Below are 23,706 nucleotides of genomic sequence, written 5' to 3'. Positions count from 1 at the left end.
AACCCCATACCCCCTATCACCCCCAGAGCAGTGGAAATGTTGAAAAGGTATGAGATTTTGTTTGGCACCGCCCCAAGATTAGGATGTTATTATCCTCAGCAGTTACAAGTACAGTCTGACACTAATTATGCGGCCACATAATCAAGGGAGTTGAGTAAAATACATGCCCAAGTGTTTTCTTCTATTTCAGATCCTGAAGCAGTTGCTGGGACTCACAAGCTATTGCCTGGTGATTGGGTGCTAGTGAAAAAAGTTGGTGAGAAAGAATCCTCTTGAGCCCAGATTTGATGGTCCATTCCAAGTTCTGCTGACCACGTCCACTTCAGTCAAGGTGGAAGGGAAGAACACCTGGATCCAAGCTTCCCACTGCAAGAAGGTGCCAACGCCAGAAGACGAAGGAACCAGTCCAACCCAATCATGAAGATACTACATATCCTATGTCTAGTATCAATGTCACTTAGCAGCCCAGAGATAGCAATAACTATGAAAAAGGGATGGCTATGGTTCTGGTTTAATTCAGTAAATACCACTGTAGCCACATATGTTTTTGATGCATGTGCAATGTTAGCTTGCCCAAGGGGAGCCAATGACTGGAAGTGGTATCGTGAAGGATATGGGAAGGGATATGTGTGTGTGTCACTGGTGGTCCATGGGGAGAAGATTGTAAGTCCTGGCCTCCAGCGGCCTGGGATTCTGGGCTCCCATGGGGTTATAAACCTGAACAGTCCGCAGCTACAGATAGCAAGGACAAGGAAGGTAGACCTTTGCTAGACCACATGAAGTAGGTTAAAACAGGGCCTGTGATGGAGGGACTTATGTCCTTGGTTGGTGGTTTGGAGGGACTAAGTAGAGATGAGCGAAGTTACAGTGATTCGATTCATCACGAACCTCGCGGCTTGGCGTTTGCTGACTTTAGCCTGCATAAATTAGTTCAGCTTTCAGGTGCTCTGGTGGGCTGGAAAAGGTGGATACAGTCCTAAGAGACTCTCTCCTAGGACTGTATCCACCTTTTCCAGCCTACCGGAGCACCTGAAAGCTGAACTAATTTATGCAGGCTAAAGTCAGCAAATGCCGAGCGGAGAAGTTTGTGACGAATCAAAGTACTGTAACTTCGCTCATCTCTAGGACTAACAAAGGACTAACCAAGGTCACCAGAAAAGGTCTGAAATTAAGGATATAGCTCAGGGGAATGGAGAGACCCTGATGCACCCCTAATCTATTCTATAGAACAACATGTCCAGTCCTACAAGAAAATGATAGCTATAGCAAATCCAACCTCTGTAGACACCATGGCCATAGAAACAGGATATTCAGATGTTAACCTTTGGCTCGAGTAGATGAGGTATACAGCAGGGAAGAGTAATGGAACCAACTGTTCATGGTAGTTTGTGGTAGCGCCAGGCCTCATCTAGGTACATTCCCATTATATATCCCAGAACAAGCAGAAGAATGCTTCCTCAGCCTATATACCAATAGCTCCACAAATCACACAAATTGTTAACGGTGGAAGAAGGAATATCCTGTAACCACAAAAAAAAACTAAACCAGGAGAAGGTATCACCATTTACCCTGGGAACTATACTTGCTATTCCATCCCAGGTAACCAAGGCAGATTCATGGGAAACTTTACTGATGGTTACTGTTTACTGGTTGTGTGGAGATATGAAGCTTAGAACCCGGTTAGAAGGAAACTGGACTAGAAAATGCACATTGACTAAAGTCACTATGCCTGTGCATATATTTAACCATGAACCAATAGCAGAACAAGAAACTCACCATAGAACAGGCGACAAGTCCCTAAAGGGAGCCTTGACCCCCATGTGCATATTGATGCCATTGGAGTATCAGATGAGTTTACGGCTAGAGACCAAGTAAAAGCAGGATTTTAATATTTCCTACTACCCCTGGTCACCATAAATAAGAAAGTAGACTTGATTAATTATATCTATTACAATCAACAAAGGTTTGTAAACTTTTCAATAGAAGCCTTCAAAGGACAGACTGAACCGCTTAACACCACATCTACTATGATGTTTCAAAATAGGATGGCCTTAGATATGAGCTTAGCCGAGAAAGGAGGGATATGTAAAATGTTTGGGGATACCTGTTGTGCATACATCCCAGATAACACAGGACCCAACGGTAAGGTAACTATAGCCACAAAAAAGTTATAAAGCCTTTCATTGGAACTTAAAAGAAATTCTGGAGTGTCAGACCCATGTGACCAATATTTTAACCCCTTTCGATTTTGCACCTAAAAAATGCAGGCTTCTGTTTCTATGTAGTAAATTTTTTGAAAAAAAATGACACCTTATATTTATTGTGTAGGTCCATATGATTAAAATGATACCCTACTTATATAGGTTTGATTTTGTTTTACTTCTGAAAAAAATCATAATTACATGCAGGAAGACATATATGTTTAAAATTACCATCTTCTGACCCCTATAACTTTTTTATTTTTCCATGTACGGGGTCGTATGGGGGCTAATTTTTTGCGCTGTGATCTGAAGTTTTTATTGGTTCCATTTTTGTTTTGATCGGACTTTTTGATAGCTTTTTATTCATTTTTTATGGTAAAAAAAGTGACCAATAAGACACTATTTGGGAATTTTTTTGCGTGTACGCCATTGACCGTGTGGTTTAACTAACAATATATTTTTATAATTCAGACATTTATGCATGCGACGATACCACATATGTTTATTTTTATTTATTTATTTTTATTTTTATTTACACAGAGGGGTGATTCAAACTTTTATTAGGGAAGGGGTTAAATCATCTTTATTAACTTTTTTTTCACTTTGTTTTTGCAATGTTATAGCTCCCATAGGGGACTATAACATGCAGTACATTGATTCAATATACTGAACAATGCCTTTGCATTGTAATGCATTGATCAGTGTTATTGACAGTTGATTGCTCAAGTCTGGATTTCAGGCTTGCAGCAATCAATCGCCGATCGGACATGCAGGAGGAAGGTAAGGCACCCTCCTGCTGCGTCCTAGCTGATCGGGACATTGTGATTTTACCGCGATGGTCCCAATCAGCCGGAGTGAGCAGCCGGGAAGTTTTCACTTTCCCTTTAGACCCGGCGATCAACTTTGATCGCCGTGTCTAAAGAGTTAATACTGGACATCTGCCAGAACGGCGATGTCCGACATTAGTCACAGGTCCTGGCTGCTGATAGCAGCCGAGACCATGCTGGTATGATGCGAGCTCAGCTCCTGAGCTCGCTTCATAACCCTCCCGTGCCGCAGCGCTGTATAAACCCAGTGTTTTGCGGCAAGAGGTTCATGGACTAGTGGGTTAGCAAAAGATGTTGATTCAAATAGGAATAACAACTCTAACATTTATCATCTGTTGTGTGCTGCCATACCTGAAGAAGATGTGTGAAAAAGCCATGGACAATGCTACTCCTATGATGACAAACCTTGACTATGAAGAATATCATGATGGACCATATAAGCCATTACAAAAATTCCTGAATACAGAATCATTGTATATGTAAGGGATATCATCTGAAAATCTATGTACAAAGTCTGTGGCAAGGGGGTCATGGAATAGCCATGACTCATCTAACGTACAGCAAGAAGAAAAAGAGTTGGAGAAGTACATAGGACAGATTGAAATAAATAATAAAAAGAAACCGGTTTTGATGAGGCGCTGCCCAGTGGGTAGTCAGAAAAGGAGGACTCGAGTGGCACAGGACAATAAATACTTTATTGGTGAAGTTGGGACAACATGTTTCGGCATCCACTGATGCCTTCCTCAGGTCCAATTACAGTTCCCAGTTCTAGTGGTTGCTAGGTTCTGGGTTGCTGGAGAGCAACGGACCGAGACGGCAAGGCTGCACACACAGGACTCCTCTCCAGCAACCCAGAACCTAGCAACCACTAGAACTGGGAACTGTAATTGGATCTGAGGAAGGCATCAGTGGATGCCGAAACGCGTTGTCCCAACTTCACCAATAAAGTATTTATTGTCCTGTGCCACTCGAGTCCTCCTTTTCTGACTACCCACTGGGCAGCGCCTCATCAAAATCGGTTTCTTTTTATTATTTATTTCAATCTGACACTACAACCGGACACCAGTTTGGCGATCCGGTACCGGTAAGAGAGCAGCAGCCTATCAACCCGAAGCGCAGCACAGCTCAGCGCAACCACTTCACAAGGTTGGTATATCACCCAGGTGTGGTACAGGGTACACACTTGTCAATATACCCCATCAGGGAGCGCCCCCTGCTTTTTTATTGCCATTTTAAGGGGGGAAATTGTAATGGATTTAATAAATATAATCATATAGCTATATATTTTGATTGGTATAAAATGTCATATTTTACATCTGCTTAGTTCTTTTGCTCAATATTAAGCTGACCTGACAGAAATCAGCCTCTCCCCCACCAGTGCAGTGTGACAATCAAGACTGAACGGTTTGCAGAGAGATAAATTAATGTCAAAATTACATTTATACATTTGGGAAGAAAAATAAGTTTAATAATTGCTTAGCGCTTAAGGACAAACAAGTCAAACTTGCACATGACAAAAAACTATGTACACGTATCTTAAACACACAAATGTCACTAATAATTAATCAATAATGTGGGTGGTAATTTATGTTAATTCTGAAGTCTATATAAACCCCTGTGAAATGCTGTAATAAAAGGAAGGAAGAATTTTTGTACTGAACAACGTGTCAGTGTATTATTCACTTACTTTGATGCAAGCCTCAAATAATTTATTTGGATGGGAACAGATATCCACTAGGTCCTGAAGAAGAGTTCCACTTCAGATCTCACTAGGTGAATTGCAGTGACTATACTCCATTCTCTCTCTGCAAAGCCAGAGAAATTATGGGAAATGTAGGCAGTATGAGAACATTATTTCTGTTCTAAAATAGAATTATGATGGCAGACAATCCAAGCGTGCCACATGAGCTAAAACAGTTTCGCACAAGCCATACATATGAACCTCTACATAATCTTCTAATAATAGCCTATGCTGCACTATATAAGCAGAAAAAATATCTTCCTGGTGTGCTTCTTTAAAATGGAGAACCTCTTTAAAAGCTGCTAGAGTCTACTACAGAGAACTGTTACACAGCCTGGACTGCTGCAGAGAACTGTTACAGAAGTTGATATTAACTGCAATAAAAGTTCTCAGTGACAAGTGGCGAGTAGTTGCTACAAAGGCCTGCATCACATATCTGCTGGGGGTGGACTCTAGGCACTTCATACTGCCATAGCCCACACATGTGGTATTCTGAGTAGGCAGAAACCTGCAAAGGCAGCTAGGTCACAATAGACAAGTGTCTAGGTAAGGGATATCCCTAGTGTTCTAGACAGAGGTACAACACACTGCAAGGTGACTATCTCCTCCTGTTCCAGAGATTCTAAATTCAAACACATTTTCAGAGCTTCTCTTCTCCCGTATTTATATTTTAACCATTATTTTGCTTTGTAAAACTGCAGTCTCTATACTTACAGACGATATTCTTAGCAGTCATACATTATGGAGGTAATAGAAATAAAGTAAACCAGTCCTCAAAGTGGAAGCGCTAAATTTATTATCCTGCCACTGAAGAAAAGGCCGGCGGCCTTGAAACGCGTCTAGCATCATTACCTATTCACCCTTACCTTTCCACCAACTGGAGAACCACTTTTTCACACTTGCAACAGCTGGATGCCCCTTATTTCGGGACCACCGCTGCACGCACACTCTTAGCACATCACAGACACGAGGACACCGGTATCCACTCCCGTACCAGCTCAGGACTCATACTTATCTCCACACCATTCACCATGGCGATCACCTACCCTTAGGCCGGACACTGTCCTGTGCCAGCCGTGCACCGCTGAACACACTTGGAGACGGAGACCCTGCAGCACCACGCAGACGGGTATCAACTATAAGTGCCAGACGCCTCTGTGCCAGCCCGAAACTTCGGGTTCTCCTACACCCCAACGGTCGGTGAGTGGTGCCGTGCACCAACCCTGCATCCTCCTATACCACTAACGTACATGATAAGAATGGAATTTGTGCCTGATACAACACCTCTACCTCGGCATCCTAATTGTTAAACTGTTGCACTGTGCTACCAATGACTCTTTAATTTCGCTACTGTGCACTATACCACCAATGAAATATCACTGCTGAACATTTCTATATTATTAGAACTTTGCACTATGTCACCTACGAACTATTATAACATCTAGCGCAACCTATTTTATTCTATTTTATACCATCCAGCCGTTTTCTTCTCAGTTGGTATACCCATTCCAGACCGTTTTTTACATATATTTTATATTATTATATACTATTGTGTATTTACCATTGTAACCCCTCCGCCTTATGAAAGGGCCCTGCTAAGGCGACAGGAGGTTCACTTAATTTTAATTCTATTTTATGCATCATATAATAAATTGTCTTTATCTGGATCCTTCTTCCTCTCATCTTTTCCAACTCCCACTGCCACTGTACCTTTGAGGACTGGTATACTTTATTTCCATTACCTTTATACATTTTGGCCTTTCTTGGGTGAAGGCAACACCGTTATCCTCAGGTACATCCTTTTTGCAATTCTAAGTGAGCTACACATTATTATTTTCTTTTCTATAGTCATACATTATACTTATTATTTACAATTGATTTATGCTAGCAAAGAGAGAAAAAATTCAGTTCCATGTGAATCACTCCTCCTGCAGCCTCTTGTATTGACTGATCATTAAGGTCTAGCTCCATTTGCTACACAATACCTCACCTAAATCTTCCTATCAGTACACAGATAGTAAATAACATATAACTATGCCCTTTCTGGCACATTTTCTCCTTTTCTTGCTTGCTCTATATACTGAAGTTTGAATAAAGCTCTAAGAATATCACATTTTAGGGTATATTCACATGTTTGTAACTCGCAACAGGTCAACAGGAGCAGGAAATCCGTTAAGGGTTACGCTACCATTCACTTCAACGGGTCTGCCAACAATCTGCCAATTTGCCAGTATTGTTCACTTTTGGCGGATCCATTGAAGTGGATGGTAGAGTAACTTCCTGTGGATTTCCTATAGTAGGTAACCTGCTACAAGTTTTGAGTGTGTGAATGTACCCTGAAGCCTACATTAAGCATAAACACTAGGAAAACTTTGCCTTTGTTGAGCTATAATATGCCAGTATACCTTTTTTTGTGGTATGGAATAGTGTAGTAGACTAAGTATGCAGTAAAAAATGTATACAGTAAAACAATAGTATACAGCATGCCTAAAGCAATTTATCACACTATGGGGCCATTTATCAAAGCATTTAGTAGGTTTTTTTTTTGCTTAAAATTGTTGCAAAAAAGTCGCATGTGCGACTACCCTATTTTTTGTGCGACTTTTTCATTGTACAGTGCCCTAAATAAAAGAAAAAAGAAAAAAAGAAACTTGCTTACCAAAGCAAAAAGTGAATTTTGACTTGCAGTGGTCAGTGATTTATCAGGTGTGAAGGTTGCAAAAAGGTTGCATCGCATGAAAAAGCATACTAAATTTATTCCAGCTCAGACATGGAGCAGCAAAAGCCACTACCAAAGAAGCAAAAAAAAATAATAAATTGCTTACATGAAAGAAATGTATCAGCAGGCTGAAACCAGTTGATAAATAAGTCGCACATAAGCAAAAATAATTGTAAGAAAAAAAGAACTAAAAAAAGGGAATACATAAGCAAACATTGATAAATGCCCCCTATAAGTCTATATGGTCAGATACATTACATTAGTCTTCCTTTGGGAAGACACATAAAGAGATCCTCCAGACCTACACCCCAACATAGGCTTAAAAAAGCTGTTTTTTATTATTCTCCTACATAAATTGCAGAAACTTTTAGGAGGCTACTTCCTGTGACCGCTCTTCTGCAGTACCTATAACTAGATGGTCACATCCCATTTGAAGCCTGCATCTGACATATATATATATATATATATATATATATATATATGCTAGAAAAAGCTTCTGGCCTGTATACATCAAACAATCATGTCATACTAATCACATTGAATTCTTCGACTATGGTATAAAAGTGTAGGGTGAAGGTAGAGATTGCCTATCTAGACTGCAGCAAAGTATTTGATAAGTTCCACATAAAGTGCTGAAAGATAATTTACTGAAAATTGGCCTTACTCCCTGAATAGTTCAACAGATATGCATTTGGATCAGAGGGTTGTTCTTAATGGCACATATTATAAACAGAGATTGGCTACAATGGCCCATATTTATCAATCAGCCTGAAACCCAAATTATCTGTTTTTTCCAACAGCAACTAATCACAACTCAGCTTTCATATCTTAATGAGTGCTTGTAAAGTGAAAGTTGAGCCATGATTGGTTGCTATGGGAAAAAAAACAGAAAATTAGGGTTTCAAATACGGACCAATGTCTTTATAATGTCCGTAAATTACATAGGGGAAGGCTTGATAGGTAAGGTTTGCCTGTTTGCTATCAAAAGTGATATTCATGGAGGTGTCTGTAATATAGAAAATTATTTTACTTTGGTGGTCAAAACAATTAAAACTGCAGTTTAACATCTTCCCACGTATGTATATTTCCTATCTTCCAACAAGTTCCTGCAATGGGATGTATGCATATGTGCTACTGATTACCTGCTCTGCGCTCCCAGTGCAGCTGCCAAGGCAAAGATCGTGCTGGTTTTAGCAGCATTAAAGGGGTACTCCGGCGCTAAGACATCTTATCCCCTATCCAAAGGATAGGGGATAAAATGCCTGATCGCGGGGGTCCCGCCGTTAGAATCAGTCCCCGGAGCACGTTCGCTTCGGGTCTGATTTCTGGCGATCACGGGAGCCGGAGCATTGTGAAGTCACGACCCCGCCTCCGTGTGACATCACGCTCCACCCCCTGAATGCAAGCCTATGTGAGGGGGTGTGACAGCCATCATGCCCCCTCACATAGGCTTGCATTGAGGGGGCGGAGCGTGTTATCACACGGGGCGGGGCCATGATGTCACAATGCTCCGGCCTGGCCTCTCCAGCCTGGGTTCTCAGCTCTTTACATGACAGCCAGAGCTGTCATGTAAGGAGCTCCTTACATGCCAGAGCTCCTTACATGACAGTGGGCTCAGCCTATCACCAACCAGGGCGGGACATCGCTACGACCGGTGATACGCCGACGGCTCTGTGGCTTCCCCGTCCCCAGGAAGTGGAATGACGTCAGCACTGCCGGACCGTGAGGCCTGTGCCAGAACAACGGGGGCTCCTAGGAAGGTATGAATGAGTTTATTTTGTTTATTTTTGAGGCCCGAGCACGGGCATATATAAATGTGTACCACTACAGTTGTCCTTTAACATCGAGCCGGCTGCCTAGCCGTGCCAGTCTGCAGCACGGAGCTCCACTATCCACAGAGCTACCATCCCGGGACCTAATCCATCAGCGGAGTGGTGAGCGATGCTAAGCACCAGTTCAAACTATATGTACTTTACTGTGGATCACTAAGCAATTGCAACAGTGTATCAACACTGCAACATTGTATCAATACTGTATCAAATCACTGCAGTAACAGGAATCAATGTGCATATAGGTGGCTGTTTCATCCATTCATTCACTATTTTTGACCCATATTTTTTCTCCCCTATTTCACCATCAATACCCCTATTTTATACTAGTCCATAGCAATGGCCCTGCTTGGACTGTATATACCTTCTTATATTTTATTCTTTATCCAATAAATATTATTTCAATGTACAACTAGTCTGCATATTTGTAATTTTTATATATAATTTTTAATTCAATATCATATTCATTTATCTATTTAATATATATATATATATATATATATATATATATATATATATTTGCAACACAGTAACCTCGATATATATTTATAGTGTGAGCCCCCGACCTATATCTTTCTTTGTCATTTACAAATGTGTTTAACTTTCTGGCACCAGTTGATTTAACAAAAAATTTTTTCCACCAGAGTACCCTTTTAAATAAATAATATATAGGAACAAATTCAATCAGCAATCTGTTTCAATATGCAATGGTTATAAAAACAATACTAAATAATGCTCCCTCTTCGTTCTGATGCTGTATGAGCTTTTCCCTTCACAAGGTTTGCAGTTTGATTTTAAAAGGAGCATGGAAAACTTGCACCAGTAAACAGTGAACTAAAGATAACCTGTTGAATGTTTTGTTTTACTGTTGAAGCAGGAACTAGCTAGTTGCACAGCAAGATACCACATTCTGGGCTTTTTAAGTGATGCAACAGATGTGCCTTAGCCGCTATCTAATAATAATCATAGTAATAATAGGATGCAGGAAGCAATGGAGGACAACACTGCTAGATCATTAAGGAACACAGGTATCAAAACAACTTCTTTAACTTTGAAAACCATAATTTCTATATTAAATAATTTTATTCTCATTGGGTTGATTCTTCATTTTTTAAGCTAAAACCTTCATCATAGTTTCTATAAAATTTCTATAAAAAGCAACTGAAGATATGCTTTTATTCACAATAACCATGACTCAAAAAAATTAAAAAAAAGGGACAAGAAGTAATATATAAGACCTTCGAACAAACAATGTCCAGCACCAGTAAAATGTTTGAACATCTAGTCAAATCAATCCAGTCAAATCTAGCCTGCAGAGCTCTCAGCTCATCGGGACATCGCAGTTTCACCGCAATGGTCCGGATCAGCTCTGCTGAGCTGCCGGGATAGTTTTTTAACCATTTCAGATGCAATTATCAACTTTGATTGCAGTGTCTAAAGGGTTAATGCCGGGCATCAGCCCGATTGGCGATGTCTGGCATTAAGCCTGGGTCCTGGCTGCTGATAGCAGTCAGGACCCACCGCGTATGAAGCATGCTCAGCTCGTGAGCGTGCTTCAAACAGCGGTAATGAGACCAGGGCATACAGGTATGCCTGGTATCCTTAACCACAGGATGCAAGGGCGTACCTATACACCCTGCATCCTGAAAAGGTTAAAAGGTAGTGCAGACTAAATGTAGACCGTGGTAAGTTGCACCAGTTTGCAACAGCCTGATACACTAATCTTAGATTGCATGGTCTAAGTCAAACCTAGCAATTTTTTTTATTATCTCCCCCATGAATTTAAAACTATAGGCCTTTCTCACATTAGCTGATGTTATTGTTAATAAGTCCACCAGGAGCACACTGAACAACAATTGAGTGCGTGGCAGGATTGCAATGAGAAAACTGCAGGCTCTAAAAAAGAATATTGATGCTGTCTGCATTTTGCTAAAAGATGAAGATCACCTAGGCAAGCCTGAAGGCTATTGGAACAATGTTTTGGGATGGATAAGACCAAAATATAACTTTTTGAATTACATAAGAAGCAATATGTTTGGGGAAATACTATCTGTAAAACAAGGTGGTGGTATAAGTATTAATGGCTTGGGCCTGTTATGTTGCATCTGTGCTAGGACAGCTTGTTGTCATTTATGAAACCAAAAAATTCTGAATTATACCAGCAAACTCTAAAGGAAAATTCCAGGACGTGTCCATGAGCTAAACCTGAAGAGAATATTGGTCATGCAGCAAGACAGTGACCCTAAATACAGCCCTTCCACCAAAGAATGGTTAAAGTTTTGGAATGGCCAAGTCAAATTCCTGACCTTACTCCAATGGAAATGTTGTAGAAAGACATGAAGTTAGCAGTTCATGGGAAAAACATAGCTAACATAGCAAAGTTGAAGCAGTTCTATATGAAAGAATGGGCTAAGATTCCTCCAATTCAACATCTACCAGAAATGTTTAGACACAGTTATAGCTGCACAAGGGGGGCATGCTAAACACTGAAGCAATGGTTAGCATACTTTTTCCACTCAAATACTTTTTTTAAAGCACTATTGTAGCTTCACAGTGAAATAGAAGCAAAGACACCAAAGGCTTAGTAAGGGAATATCTTACCTTAGGGCTTGACTGATAGCTTACACTGCTCAGTACTGCTCTATGATGTCCCCCAGGCTGCTAAGGCATCTTAACACCATGCTACTTTGTTTGATATTTTAATAAGTGCAACAAAGGTTAGTTTTCATACAAATCCTGTCCTGTACTCGTACTTTGTTTCTACTAATTGTATGCAATCTGTAGCTATAAAATGGCTCAGTGCAGCACAGGCCTAAATCCTGCTTTACAGGGGAATGGTAACATTTGACTTAAAGCTGAACTTACACCCTTTAATAAACAGTAGTTAACTTTTGTCCATCTTCATTTTACTGCTATCTTACACAATACAATCTATACACAAATCTGGAATTTTGGAATTATTCAGTGAAAATGGTAGTCTTGAGAATTATTTAAATACAGTGCTGAGAATTTGAGCATCCTGATTTCTGATTTCACGTTATTTATAACACCTCGCTTTATTTCTCTTTTTGAATTTGCAAATTAGTCTGGTCATTAGTTTTATATACTCCACCTGCATCATACTGTAGTCTAAAATGCATTTTCCTTGGCAAAATGTCCTCTTCTATGATAATCTTCAAACCATTATCTTACTTTTTCTTGCAGTGAACTTTCTAGCCTGTGAAGAAATGGACTTAATGGATCAGTGATTTGGCAAAGTGCAAGGACGTCTTTGTCCTCCAACTATTTTCAAAGGCTGCCTTGTTAATGTCAATTATCAGATAACTAGGGAAGATTTGTTCTAGCAATTTTTATGAAACAAAATCACGCACCATGGATTCTCTTAAAGTGTTATTCATGATATATGTTTAAAAAAAATACCAATGGCTATTAAATACACCTCTCAGACAATGGAGATAAAAAATAAAGTTGCCCCAAGCAACCATGCAAATGACTACATGACAACTGTAATCCTATCGGAATATAATCACCACCTTTTTAAATGCCTGTGCTGCAAGATACCTATTACAATTTGTTAAGAGTAGGTAATCTGGTTTCACACAAATTGTTTAATAATTTATGGGGCATATTTACCATAAAACATCTTGTGGCACATGGGATGCATTTACACACCATGATTTGTAACTTGTTACAACTTAACATGAAATGTTTATTTAGCAATAAAGTTTTTCAGCTTGAAAACCACATGCAGAAAGAGAGAATGAATACCACCAAGATACTTACAAAGAATAAGTATTACCATATATTCTCGAGTATAAGCCGACCCGAATATAAGCCGAGGTCCCTAATTTCACCCCAAAAACCCAGGAAAAGTTATTGACTCGACTATAAGCCTAGGGTGGGAAATACATCATCCCCCCCCTGTGATCATCCAGACTCCCGTCATCATCCAGACCCCCGTCATTAACACCCTCATCATCATCACCCTGTCATCATCCCCCTTCATCATCACCGCCTGTCATCATCCCCCCTTCATCATTACCCTGTCATCACCCCCCATTCATCATTACCCTGTCATCATCCCCCTTCATCATTACCCTGTCATCATCCCCCCTTCATCATCACCGCCTGTCATCATCACCTTGTCATCACCCCCCCTTCTTCATTACCCTGTCATCATCCCCCCTTCATCATCCCCCTTTCATCATTACCCTGTCATCATCCCCCCCTTCATCATCACCACTTGTCATCATCCCCCCTTCATCATTACCCTATCATCATCCCCCCTTAATCATTACCCTGTCATCATCCCCCCCTTCATCATTACCGCCTGTCATCATCCCCCCCTTCATCATTACCGCCTGCCATCATCCCCCCTTCATCATTACCGCCTGTCATCATCCCCCTTCATCATTACCCTGTTATCATCCCCCCTTCATCATTACCCTGTCATCATCCCCCCTTCATCATCACCCCCTTCCTCATCACCCCCTTCATCATCACCCCCTTCATCATCACCGCCTGTCATCATCCCCCTGTCATCATCCCACCCACCCCCTTCATCATCACCGCTTGTCAATGTCTGAACAGTGGTCTTCAACCTGCGGACCTCCAGATGTTTCAAAACTACAACTCCCTGCATGCCCGGACAGCCATCGGCTGTCCGGGCATGCTGGATTTTGTAGTTTTGAAACATCTGGAGGTCCGCAGGTTGAAGATCACTGTGGCCTTTGTCATCATCCAGACCCCCCCCCCCCTTTAGTTTTGTACTCACCTCCACTCGGCGGGACGTTAGGGTGAGCTGGTCAGGGCCATCTGTGCTGCAGGGACCGTCCGGTGGGGAGGAATAGTCATTCCGGGCTGTCCATCTTCACCGGGGGGGGCCTCTTCTCCGCGCTTCGGGCCCGGAATAGTGACGTTGCCTTGACGACGACGCACAGGGACGTTTTATGAATGTCCCTGTGCGTTGTCTTCAAGGCAACGCCACTATTCTGGGGCCGGGCCCGAAGTGCGGAGAAGAGGGCCCCCCGGTAAAGATGGACAGCCCGGAATGACTATCCCTCCCCACCGGACGGTCCCTGCAGCACAGATGGCCCGGACCAGCTCACCCTAACGTCCCGCCGAGGGGGATGATGACGAAGGCCGCAGTGGTCTTCAACCTGCAGACCTCCAGATGTTTCAAAACTACAAGTCCCAGCATGCCCGGACAGCCGGGCATGCTGGGAGTTGTATTTTTGAAACATCTGGAGATCCGCAGGTTGAAGACCACTGAGGGCGGAGAGTTCACTCGAGTATAAGCCGAGGGGGGTGTTTTCAGCACAAAAAATTGTGCTGAAAACTCGGCTTATACTCGAGTATATACGGTATGTTATGTGCTGCAAACATTTAGCTGTGCTAGGAGAGCAGTGCTGATCTGCAGGGAAGGAACAGAGCACAAATCCTCACACATATGTCTGGTAATCTCATTCTAAGGCTTGGATTCATTAGCTGCATGTTCAAAGTGCTGATATTTCTAAGTGCATTGGAGAGATATTGCAGGAGACTGACTTGGAGTTTTCAAGTGCAATATCTGTGTTTTTGCTGAACGCTGCTTGAAAAAAGGTAATGAATTTGTTCAGCCGTTTGCTATTGTGCGTTTGCTAATGAGCCTAGCTCATTATGGTGTTACATTTGTTGTTGGGGGAGGAGCTTGTGAGGGAGTGTGTGTGTGTGTGTATATATATATATATATATATATATATATATATAATATATACACACACACTGAGTATATAGGCACTGAGTCATTAGCTGGCCTAATTCATTAGCTGCATATTCAAAGTGCTGCCATTTCTAAGTGCATTGGAGAGATATTGCAGGCGATAGACAGGAGGTAGGTTGGAGGTGGATACAATCTAAAAAAGTTAGATTTGTTTGTTTTAAAATGTTCTCCTCCTTAAAATGGAAGACTTGGTTCAGTGCAGGAAATGTGCATTAATTTAATGTTCCACTCTTTGGAGGTTTGGATGCTCTGTAGACAGTTTTAGTTATTGCAGCAGGAAATTGCATTTTTGAAATCTGAGATGTTTAAATTATCTGTTAAACAAACTCAGGCTGGGACTGCTGCAATGCCATTGCCATAGAGGACCACTATAAATGACAGATGGGTTACTGCAGGTTCTGGAAGACTTAGAATTGTAGATAGAAAACATGTCCTACAGTCTGTAGGTCTCCATAAATCATTTGCAGCACTGGCTCAAGCACAGAGGGTGGGTAACCATCGACTCCTATGGCTAATGTATGCAAGACTGCAGCCAAGGACAAAAAAGATAAAGTGAAGTCTGAAAGGAAGCAGCTGTTGCTGGGTGATTCAATCATAAGAATTGTGGAGCTTAAGGAAAATGGTTTTGTGAGATGTCTCCTGGGTGCTACTGCTAGAAGAGATAGAAGACATATTCTTAATATTGTTAAGCAAGCAAAGCAGGAAGGGGACGTGGATGTTCTTGTCGATCTAGGAACAAATTACCTGGCTTGCAATGAAGTTTCAGAGGTGAAGGAATCTTTTATCACACTTGGTAATGATGTACAGGATTTTGCATCCACTGTTTCATTTTCCGAAGTTCTGCCTGTGCATTACGTTCAGAATGATAGGCAGAGGCGCATTAAGGAGTTCAACTTATGGCTTAGTAAATGGTGTCAAGAGCAAGGATATGGCTTTGTGTCTCAGGATAGCTCTACTTGGATTAGAAAGGAACTGCACAAAAAAGATGATTTGCATCTTTCTCTCTAAGGAGCGAATGTACTCAGTGAACAATTCCAAGAATTTGCTAAGGAGTATTTAAACTAGGAAGGGGGGGGATGAGTGAAAATCCATGAGTCCAAAGCCCCCCCCCCCCCCCCCACTAAACAACGCCAGAACATGTCAGTAGCACAGAGGTTAAGAAATGACAAGCTCAGAGTCCTATCTACAAATGCTCGCAGTTTAGGTAATAAAATCAATAAACTTGGGTCAATAATGGCATCTGAGAATGTAGATTTTGTGGCTGTTAATGAGACATGGTTTATTGAAAGTAATAACTGGGACATAACCATACCAGGGTACACTTTATACAGAAGAAAAAGAGAAGGCAGGAAAGGAGGAGGAGTGGCCCTGTATGTGAAAAAAAATTGTGAGACCAACATAGAGTCAGTTTGGGTTACGTTGCAGTTTGGTAATCATGCAGTAACTCATGTAGGTGTGATATATAGACCACCTGGCCAAGTTAAAGAATTAGATGATCTACTAGTTGAAGAAATAGCTAAAATGACAATGAAAGGAGAAGTTATCATTATGGGAGACTTCAATCTTCTGGATATACCAAAATAACTAGTTCTCCCAGAGTACAGATATTCTAAATTCCATACTGGGATTATCTCTACAACAAGTGGTCGAGGAGCCAACCAGGAGGGATTCACAAATGGGGATTTGGTATATGATGTTATTGTAGGTGAAAGCTTGGGATCTAGTGATCACCAGTCAGTGTGGTTTAATATAAGTGAAGGAGTCACACCCCACAAAACTTTAGATTTTAGAAAAACAGACTTTAAAAAAATGAGATTAGTCATAAATGAGTCCCTATCAGACTGGAATGGATTACATGGAGTCTAGGGGAAATGGGACTACTTAAAAGATGCATTATTGAAGGTAATTATAAAACAACCCAGAGCAATGAAAATAGGGAAATCTACAAGATTAGGCAGAAAGAGGCCAAGCAAGTTATAAGAAGTTCTAAAGTGCAGGCAGAAGAAAAACTAGTTCAGTCTGTGAAAGAAGGGGATAAGACATTCTTCAGATATATAAATGAAAAACAAGGAATAACTAAATTAATAACAAAGGAAGGAAGGTATGTAGAAGAGAATAAAGGGCTAGCCAACTGCCTTAATGAATACTTCTGTTCAGTTTTTACAGAAGAAAAAGAAGGAAAATGACCTAAATTATGGAGGAAGACTAATGAATCATTTGAAGCATGTGTCTTTACAGAGGACAAGGTTCTATGTTTGCTGTCTAAAGTGAAGACAAATAAGTCACAGGGGCCTGATGGGAAACACCAAAAATTATTAAAAGAGCTCAGTGGTGAACTAGCAGAACTGTTAACAGATTTATTTAACCAATCACTGGTAACAGGAGTTGTCCCGGAAGATTAAAAATTAGCAAATGTCGTGCCCATTCACAAGAAAGGTAGTAGGGAGGATCAAGCAACTATAGGCAAGTAAGTCTGACATCAATAGTGGGGAAATGAATGGAAACCCTACTAAAGGATAGGATTGTGGAACATCTAAAATCCCATGGATTGCAAGATGAAAAACAACATGGGTTTACTTCAGGGAGATCATGTCAAACAAATCTTATTGATTTAGACATCGCACATCTAGATTTTAGTAAGGCTTTTCACACTGTCCCACATAGAAGACTTATCAATAAACTGTAGTTATTGAGCTTGGACTCCCATACTGTTGAGTGGATTAGGCTGTGGCTGAATGACACACAACAGAGGGTTGTAGTCAATAGAGTATATTCAGAGCAAGGTTTTGTTACCAGTGGGATCCCTCAGGGATCTGTACTGGGACCAATTTTGTTTAATATCTTCATTACTGATATTGCAAAAGGTCTTGATGGTAAGGTATGTCTTTTTGCTGATGACAAAAAGATACAGTACAGACCAAAAGTTTGGACACACCTTCTCATTCAAAGTTTTCTTTATTTTCATGACTAGGAAAATTGTAGATTCACATTGAAGGCATTAAAACTATGAAGTAACACATATGGAATTATATACATAACAAAAAGTGTGAAACAACTGAAAATATGTCATATTCTAGGTTCTTCAAAGTAGCCACCTTTTGCTTTGATTACTGCTTTACACACTCTTGCCATTCTCTTGTTGAGATTCAAGAGGTAGTCACCTGAAATGGTTTTCATTTCAACGGTGTGTTGGTGTGGAGGAGGAGGTGTGATGGTGTGGGGGTGTTTTGCTGGTGACACTGTTGGGGATTTATTCAAAATTGAAGGCATAATGAACCAGCATGGCTACCACAGCATCTTGCAGCGGCATGCGTTTAGTTGGACCATCACTTATTTTTCAACAGGACAATGACCCCAAACACACCTCCAGGCTGTGTAAAGGCTATTTGACCAAGAAGGAGAGTGATGGGGTGCTGCGCCAGATGACCTGGCCTGAACCCAATCAAGATGGTCTGGGGTGAGCTGGACCGCAGAGTGAAGGCAAAAAGGGCCAACAAGTGCTAAGCATCTCTGGGAACTCCTTCAAGACTGTTGGAAGACCATTTCAGATGACTACCTTTTGAAGCTCATCAAGAGAATGCCAAGAGTGTACAAAGCAGTAATCAAAGCAAAAGGTGGCTAGAACCTAGAATATTACATATTTTCACACTTTTTTGTTATGTATATAATTCCACATGTGTTAATTCATAGTTTTGATGCCTTCAGTGTGAATCTACAATTTTCATAGTCATGAAAATAAAGAAAACTCTGAATGAGGTGTATCCAAACTTTTGGTCTGTACTGTATGTAAAAGGGTTGATGTTCCTGGAGGGGTACACCAAATGGAAAAGGATTTAGGCAAACTGGAAGAATGGTCAGAACTCTGGCAACTGAAATTTAATGTGGATAAGTGCAAGATAATGCACCTTGGGCGTAAAAACCTAAGGGCAGCATATAGAATATTTGACACAGTCCTGACCTCAGTATCTGAGGAAAGGGTTTTAGGAGTAATTATTTCAGAAGACTTAAATGTAGGAAGACAATGTTATAGAGCAGCAGGAAACACTAGCAGAATGCTTGGATGTGTAGGGAGAGTTATAAACAGTAGAAAAAAAGAAGTGCTCATGCCGCTGTACAGAACACTGGTGAGGCCTCACTTGGAGTATTGTGCACAGTACTGGATGCCATATCTCCAAAAGGATATAGATACTCTAGAGATAGTTCAGAGAAGAGCTACTAAACTAGTACATGGATTGCAGGATGAAACTAAGGCCCCTTTCACACTATAAAAATTAATCCGCAATGAACGTCCATCATAAAAATCTTGAAAATCGGCCAAAACGCCCATTTGAAAATCCCTAACGGCCGTTAGAAAATCCCATTATAGTCAATGGGATTTTTCTAATAGCCGTTTTAACCCGTTATTGCCCGTTATTAATAACGGCCGTTATTTTGTGACGGGTGATAGTACAGGAAGAAATAGTGCATGCACTATTTCTTCCGTTCATTCACCCGTCACAAAATAACGGCCGTTATTAATAACGGGCGATAACGGGTTAAAACGGCTATTAGAAAAATCCCATAGACTATAATGGGATTTTCTAACGGCCATTTAACGGTCAATTTTCAAGATTTTTATGACGGGCGTTCATTACAGATTAATTTTTATAGTGTGAAAGGGGCCTTACCAGGAAAGGTTAAAGGACCTTAACATGTATAGCTTGGAAGAAAGAAGAGATAGAGGCGATATGATAGAGACTTTTAAAAACATAAAGGGAATCAATACCATTAAGGAGGAGAGCATAACTAAAAGAAGAAAAACTACCACAAGAGGACATAATTTTCAATTAGAGGGGCAACATTTTTAAATTCATATCAGGAAGTATTACTTTACTGAGAGAGTAGTAGATGCATGGAATAACCTTTCTGCAGAAGTGGTCGCTGCAAATACAGCGAAAGAGTTTAAACATGCATGGGATAAGCATGAGGCTATCTTCATATAAGATAAGGCTATCTTCATATAGGCATAAGGCTATCCTTAATATAAGATAGGGATAGGCATAAGGCTATCCTTCATATAAGATAGGGCCAGGGACTATTGATAGGATTCAGATTATTGGGCAGACTAGATGGACTAAATGGTTCTTATCTGCTGACACATTCCATGTTTCTATGATTTCCACTTGGCAGTTTTCTGGCCTGATCTTATCAAGTTTACCTATCATTTTGATGTCCTTTTAAAATGGATACATTGCCAGATTTATAGGTTACCAGCTACTGTCATGTATCAGTTTGCCTTCATGTGTGAAGTTCCCATGCTGTGATGGGGTGCTGTGCCAGATGACCTGGCCTCCACAGTCACCGGACCTGAACACAGTCACCGGACCAACAAGTGCTAAGCATCTCTGGGAACTCCTTCAAGACTGTTGGAAGACCATTTCAGGTGACTACCTCTTGAAGCTCATCAAGAGAATGCCAAGAGTGTGCAAAGCAGTAATCAAAGCAAAAGGTGGCTAGAACCTAGAATATGACATATTTTCAAACTTTTTTGTTATGTATATCATTCCACATGTGTTAATTCATAGTTTTGATGCCTTCAGTGTAAATCTACAAATTTCATAGTCATAAAAATAAAGAAAACTCTGAATGAGAAGGTGTGTCCAAACTTTTGGTCTGTTCCTGGAGGGGTACGCCAAATTGAAAAGGATTTGGGCAAACTAGAAGAACTCTGGCAACTGAAATGTAATGTGGAAAAGTGCAAGATAATGCACCTTGGGCGTAAAAACCCAAGGGCAGCATATAGAATTTTTTACACAGTCCTGACCTCAGTATCTGAGGAAAGGGATTTAGGAGTAATTATTTCAGAAGACTTAAAGGTAGGTAGACAATGTTATAGAGCAGCAGGAAACACTAGCAGAATAACGTCCGTTATCGCCCATCACAAAATAACGTCCGTTATTAATAACGGCCGATAACGGGTTAAAACGGCTATTAGATAGGATTCAGACTCAGACTATTCAGACTATTGATAGGATTCAGATTATTGGGCAGACTAGATTGACTAAATGGTTCTTATCTCTATGATTTCCACTTGGCTGTTTTCTGGCCTGATCTTATCATGTTTACCTATCATTTTGATGTCCTTTTAAAATGGATACATTGCCAAATTTATAGGTTACCAGCTTCTGTCATGTATCAGTTTGCCTTCATGTTAGAAGTTTCCATGCTGCTCAATTTGCATGCACAAAAAAATCTGATCTGTTTGTAAACAAAAACATGCTATATTTGAAAAACAGAAACATACTATACAATGGATCCATAAAAATGTACTTTTATTCTTAAAAAGTTTCCTGTTGTTTCATGCAATTTTTTTAAAATAAAAAAACAACAACCAAATGTTTAAGCAGAAAGCAAAAACATGGTGACAACCTAACCTTAAATAGGTACTGTCAGATTCAAAAACTCTTTATGTGTAGTACATATTGGCAAAACATTGACCTTTCTAATATACATCAGAAGAAAATATTTCTTTTTTATAGAAGTCATGGCTTATAAAATCATTGCTTTGTCCATGCTGAAAGAGTAAACCACACCCTGCCTTTATTTTTATTATTTGTTAGTTTTCCTCCTTGATATTGTTCTGTATTTTCTGCTCAGTCAGATTCATAGATTGGGAAGGGGCTTTCCCCAGCAGGTGTGACATCATCTGAAGCCATACAGGGGAGAACTTTCTCCCTCACTCTGATACACACAGCCCAGAGCAGTTCAGTGTGAGATGAGCTATGATTGGATAAGGCTGCACGCACTCCCCTCAGCATTTCCTGATTTTGGACTTCTACCAGGCCAGCAGGAGTCCAAAGTCTGTGCAAAAGATGGGGGAAAATGTGCTCTGGACAAATAGGGAGACATCTAGTGGAAGCTTTATTAAGCACAAATAAAACATAGAAAACTTCATTTTTTTAAACAAAGCATATTAAAAAGATATTTTATTTACCACAAGGAGCGCAACAGCAAAAATTTTTTAATGAGAGTGCCCATTTAAGCACAGGCATGGACAAAGTCCAGTAAGTGAGCTAGCACTCCTCTGTGCTCTCTCCTGCCTGATAGTACTCCTCTTTGCTCTCTCTTGTCTGATAGTACTCCTCTTTGCTCTCTCCTGTCTGATAGGACTCCTCTGTGCTCTCTCCTGCCTGATAGTACTCCTCTTTGCTCTCTCTTGTCTGATAGGACTCCTCTGTGCTCTCTCCTGTCTAATAGGACTCATCTGTGCTCTATCATGTCGTATCAGAAAGGACATTTGATAAATGTTGGCTGGCTGACACACATTTGGCAACACATTTGATAAATGTTGGCTAAGCATTTTATATATATATATATGGTGACTTCCCAATTCTTCCCCAATTGCTGATGTCAGAGGAGAGAAAGCTAAGGAATGCTGGATTCCAGCTGCCTGACCCTTTATTTCTTGAACAGAAAGCACTATATGGCTGCAAGTCTAGGTCTGACCATGAGTTAAAAATTCCAAATTGGGAGGGTCATAGCGATCTATGATGCTTTCAGTTTAAGTCATTAGACCTGAGCCAGAAAATGCCAGGAAACTATTATACAAACATTAAAATGTGGTCATATTACGCATGTCTGAAATTGACCTAGGGCAAAATCAAAGGGGATTTCAAAAAGCTTTCAAAAGCTGGTCACTCATGCCAGTATACTAGAGCTCCAGTCCACTCCATCTGACACCTTCCAATTCAGGGACATGATGTCAAAAATCTGCTCAGCCAATCAATGTCTGAGGTAGGACACTGATGTGGCCACTGTTTGGATGAGCGATGTCACCAAACCTAAAAAGGCTGGAGAATGGGGAGCAGAGCTTCAATACATAGGTGATAGTGAGGAAGGAAAGAGTGCTTTCTTTTTTACTAGGTTTTAAAAATTAATATTTTACCCGAAGACGGCAGTCTTTTGATCAGTATTTTGTATCAATATTTGTAAACCAAACTAAGGAGTGGTGTTAAAAGATGGAACTGTTACACATCTTTTCATTATAATTACTTTTCTCTGCTTATGTTTTAGGCTGGAATTCCACTGAGGATTTTTTTGCAAAAACGCAGTAAAAAACGCCAATTTTCCCGCACGGAATGTGTCCAGATGTTAGCTGCAAGTCAATGGTAAACTGCAAAAAGCCAGATCCACCTGGCGTTTTTCAGTTTGGCATTTTTTAAATCCTTTTGGCTTTTTTTCAGTAATTTTGGGCTCAGAGGCTGGTCTTCCAAAACGCCCGACTAAACCTAGTTTGGCGTCTTTTGCACAGAAATCGTGGCATTTCCTCCCAAAGAAGTCTATGGGAGAGCAAAAACGCAAAGAAAAACGCCATATTGGTTTTAACTTTGGTGTTTTTACCAGCAGTTTTTATTCTTTTTCGGACTTTAGCAAACCAAAAAAGTAATGGAGATACCTTTTTTAATAAAATTTCGTAGGGTATCATTAAAAAACAATAATAAAAAAGATACAGTAGTGATGGAAAAAATTGTATTTAACGAAATGTATATTTTTTAGAACAAAATTTTTATTAATTTTTAAACAGGGATCAATTTATGTGGGCGGGCTGGAACCAAAAAATGTAGCCGACAATAATATAAATGTAGTGTG

At 40.4% G+C, this 23,706-nt stretch overlaps 1 protein-coding gene across 6 annotated transcripts in view; it reads right to left on the bottom strand.

The window, feature by feature from the left end:
* Positions 1–23,706, bottom strand: part of LOC130273722 (cadherin-6-like) — a 445,459-nt gene that overhangs the window by 161,483 nt on the left and 260,270 nt on the right. The window contains exon 2 of one of the 6 annotated variants that reach the window (XM_056520972.1): positions 12,430–12,534. The exons of the other annotated variants lie outside the window; for them this stretch is intronic. Within the exon in view, the coding sequence (XP_056376947.1) occupies positions 12,430–12,438 (9 nt within the window). The 5' untranslated portion in view covers positions 12,439–12,534. The remainder of the gene's footprint in view (positions 1–12,429; positions 12,535–23,706) is intronic. 6 annotated transcript variants of the gene reach the window in all.

This window comes from Hyla sarda, chromosome 5, assembly GCF_029499605.1.
Source record: "Hyla sarda isolate aHylSar1 chromosome 5, aHylSar1.hap1, whole genome shotgun sequence".
Lineage (NCBI taxonomy): Eukaryota > Metazoa > Chordata > Amphibia > Anura > Hylidae > Hyla > Hyla sarda.
This window is presented reverse-complemented; position numbering and strand designations above follow the sequence as displayed.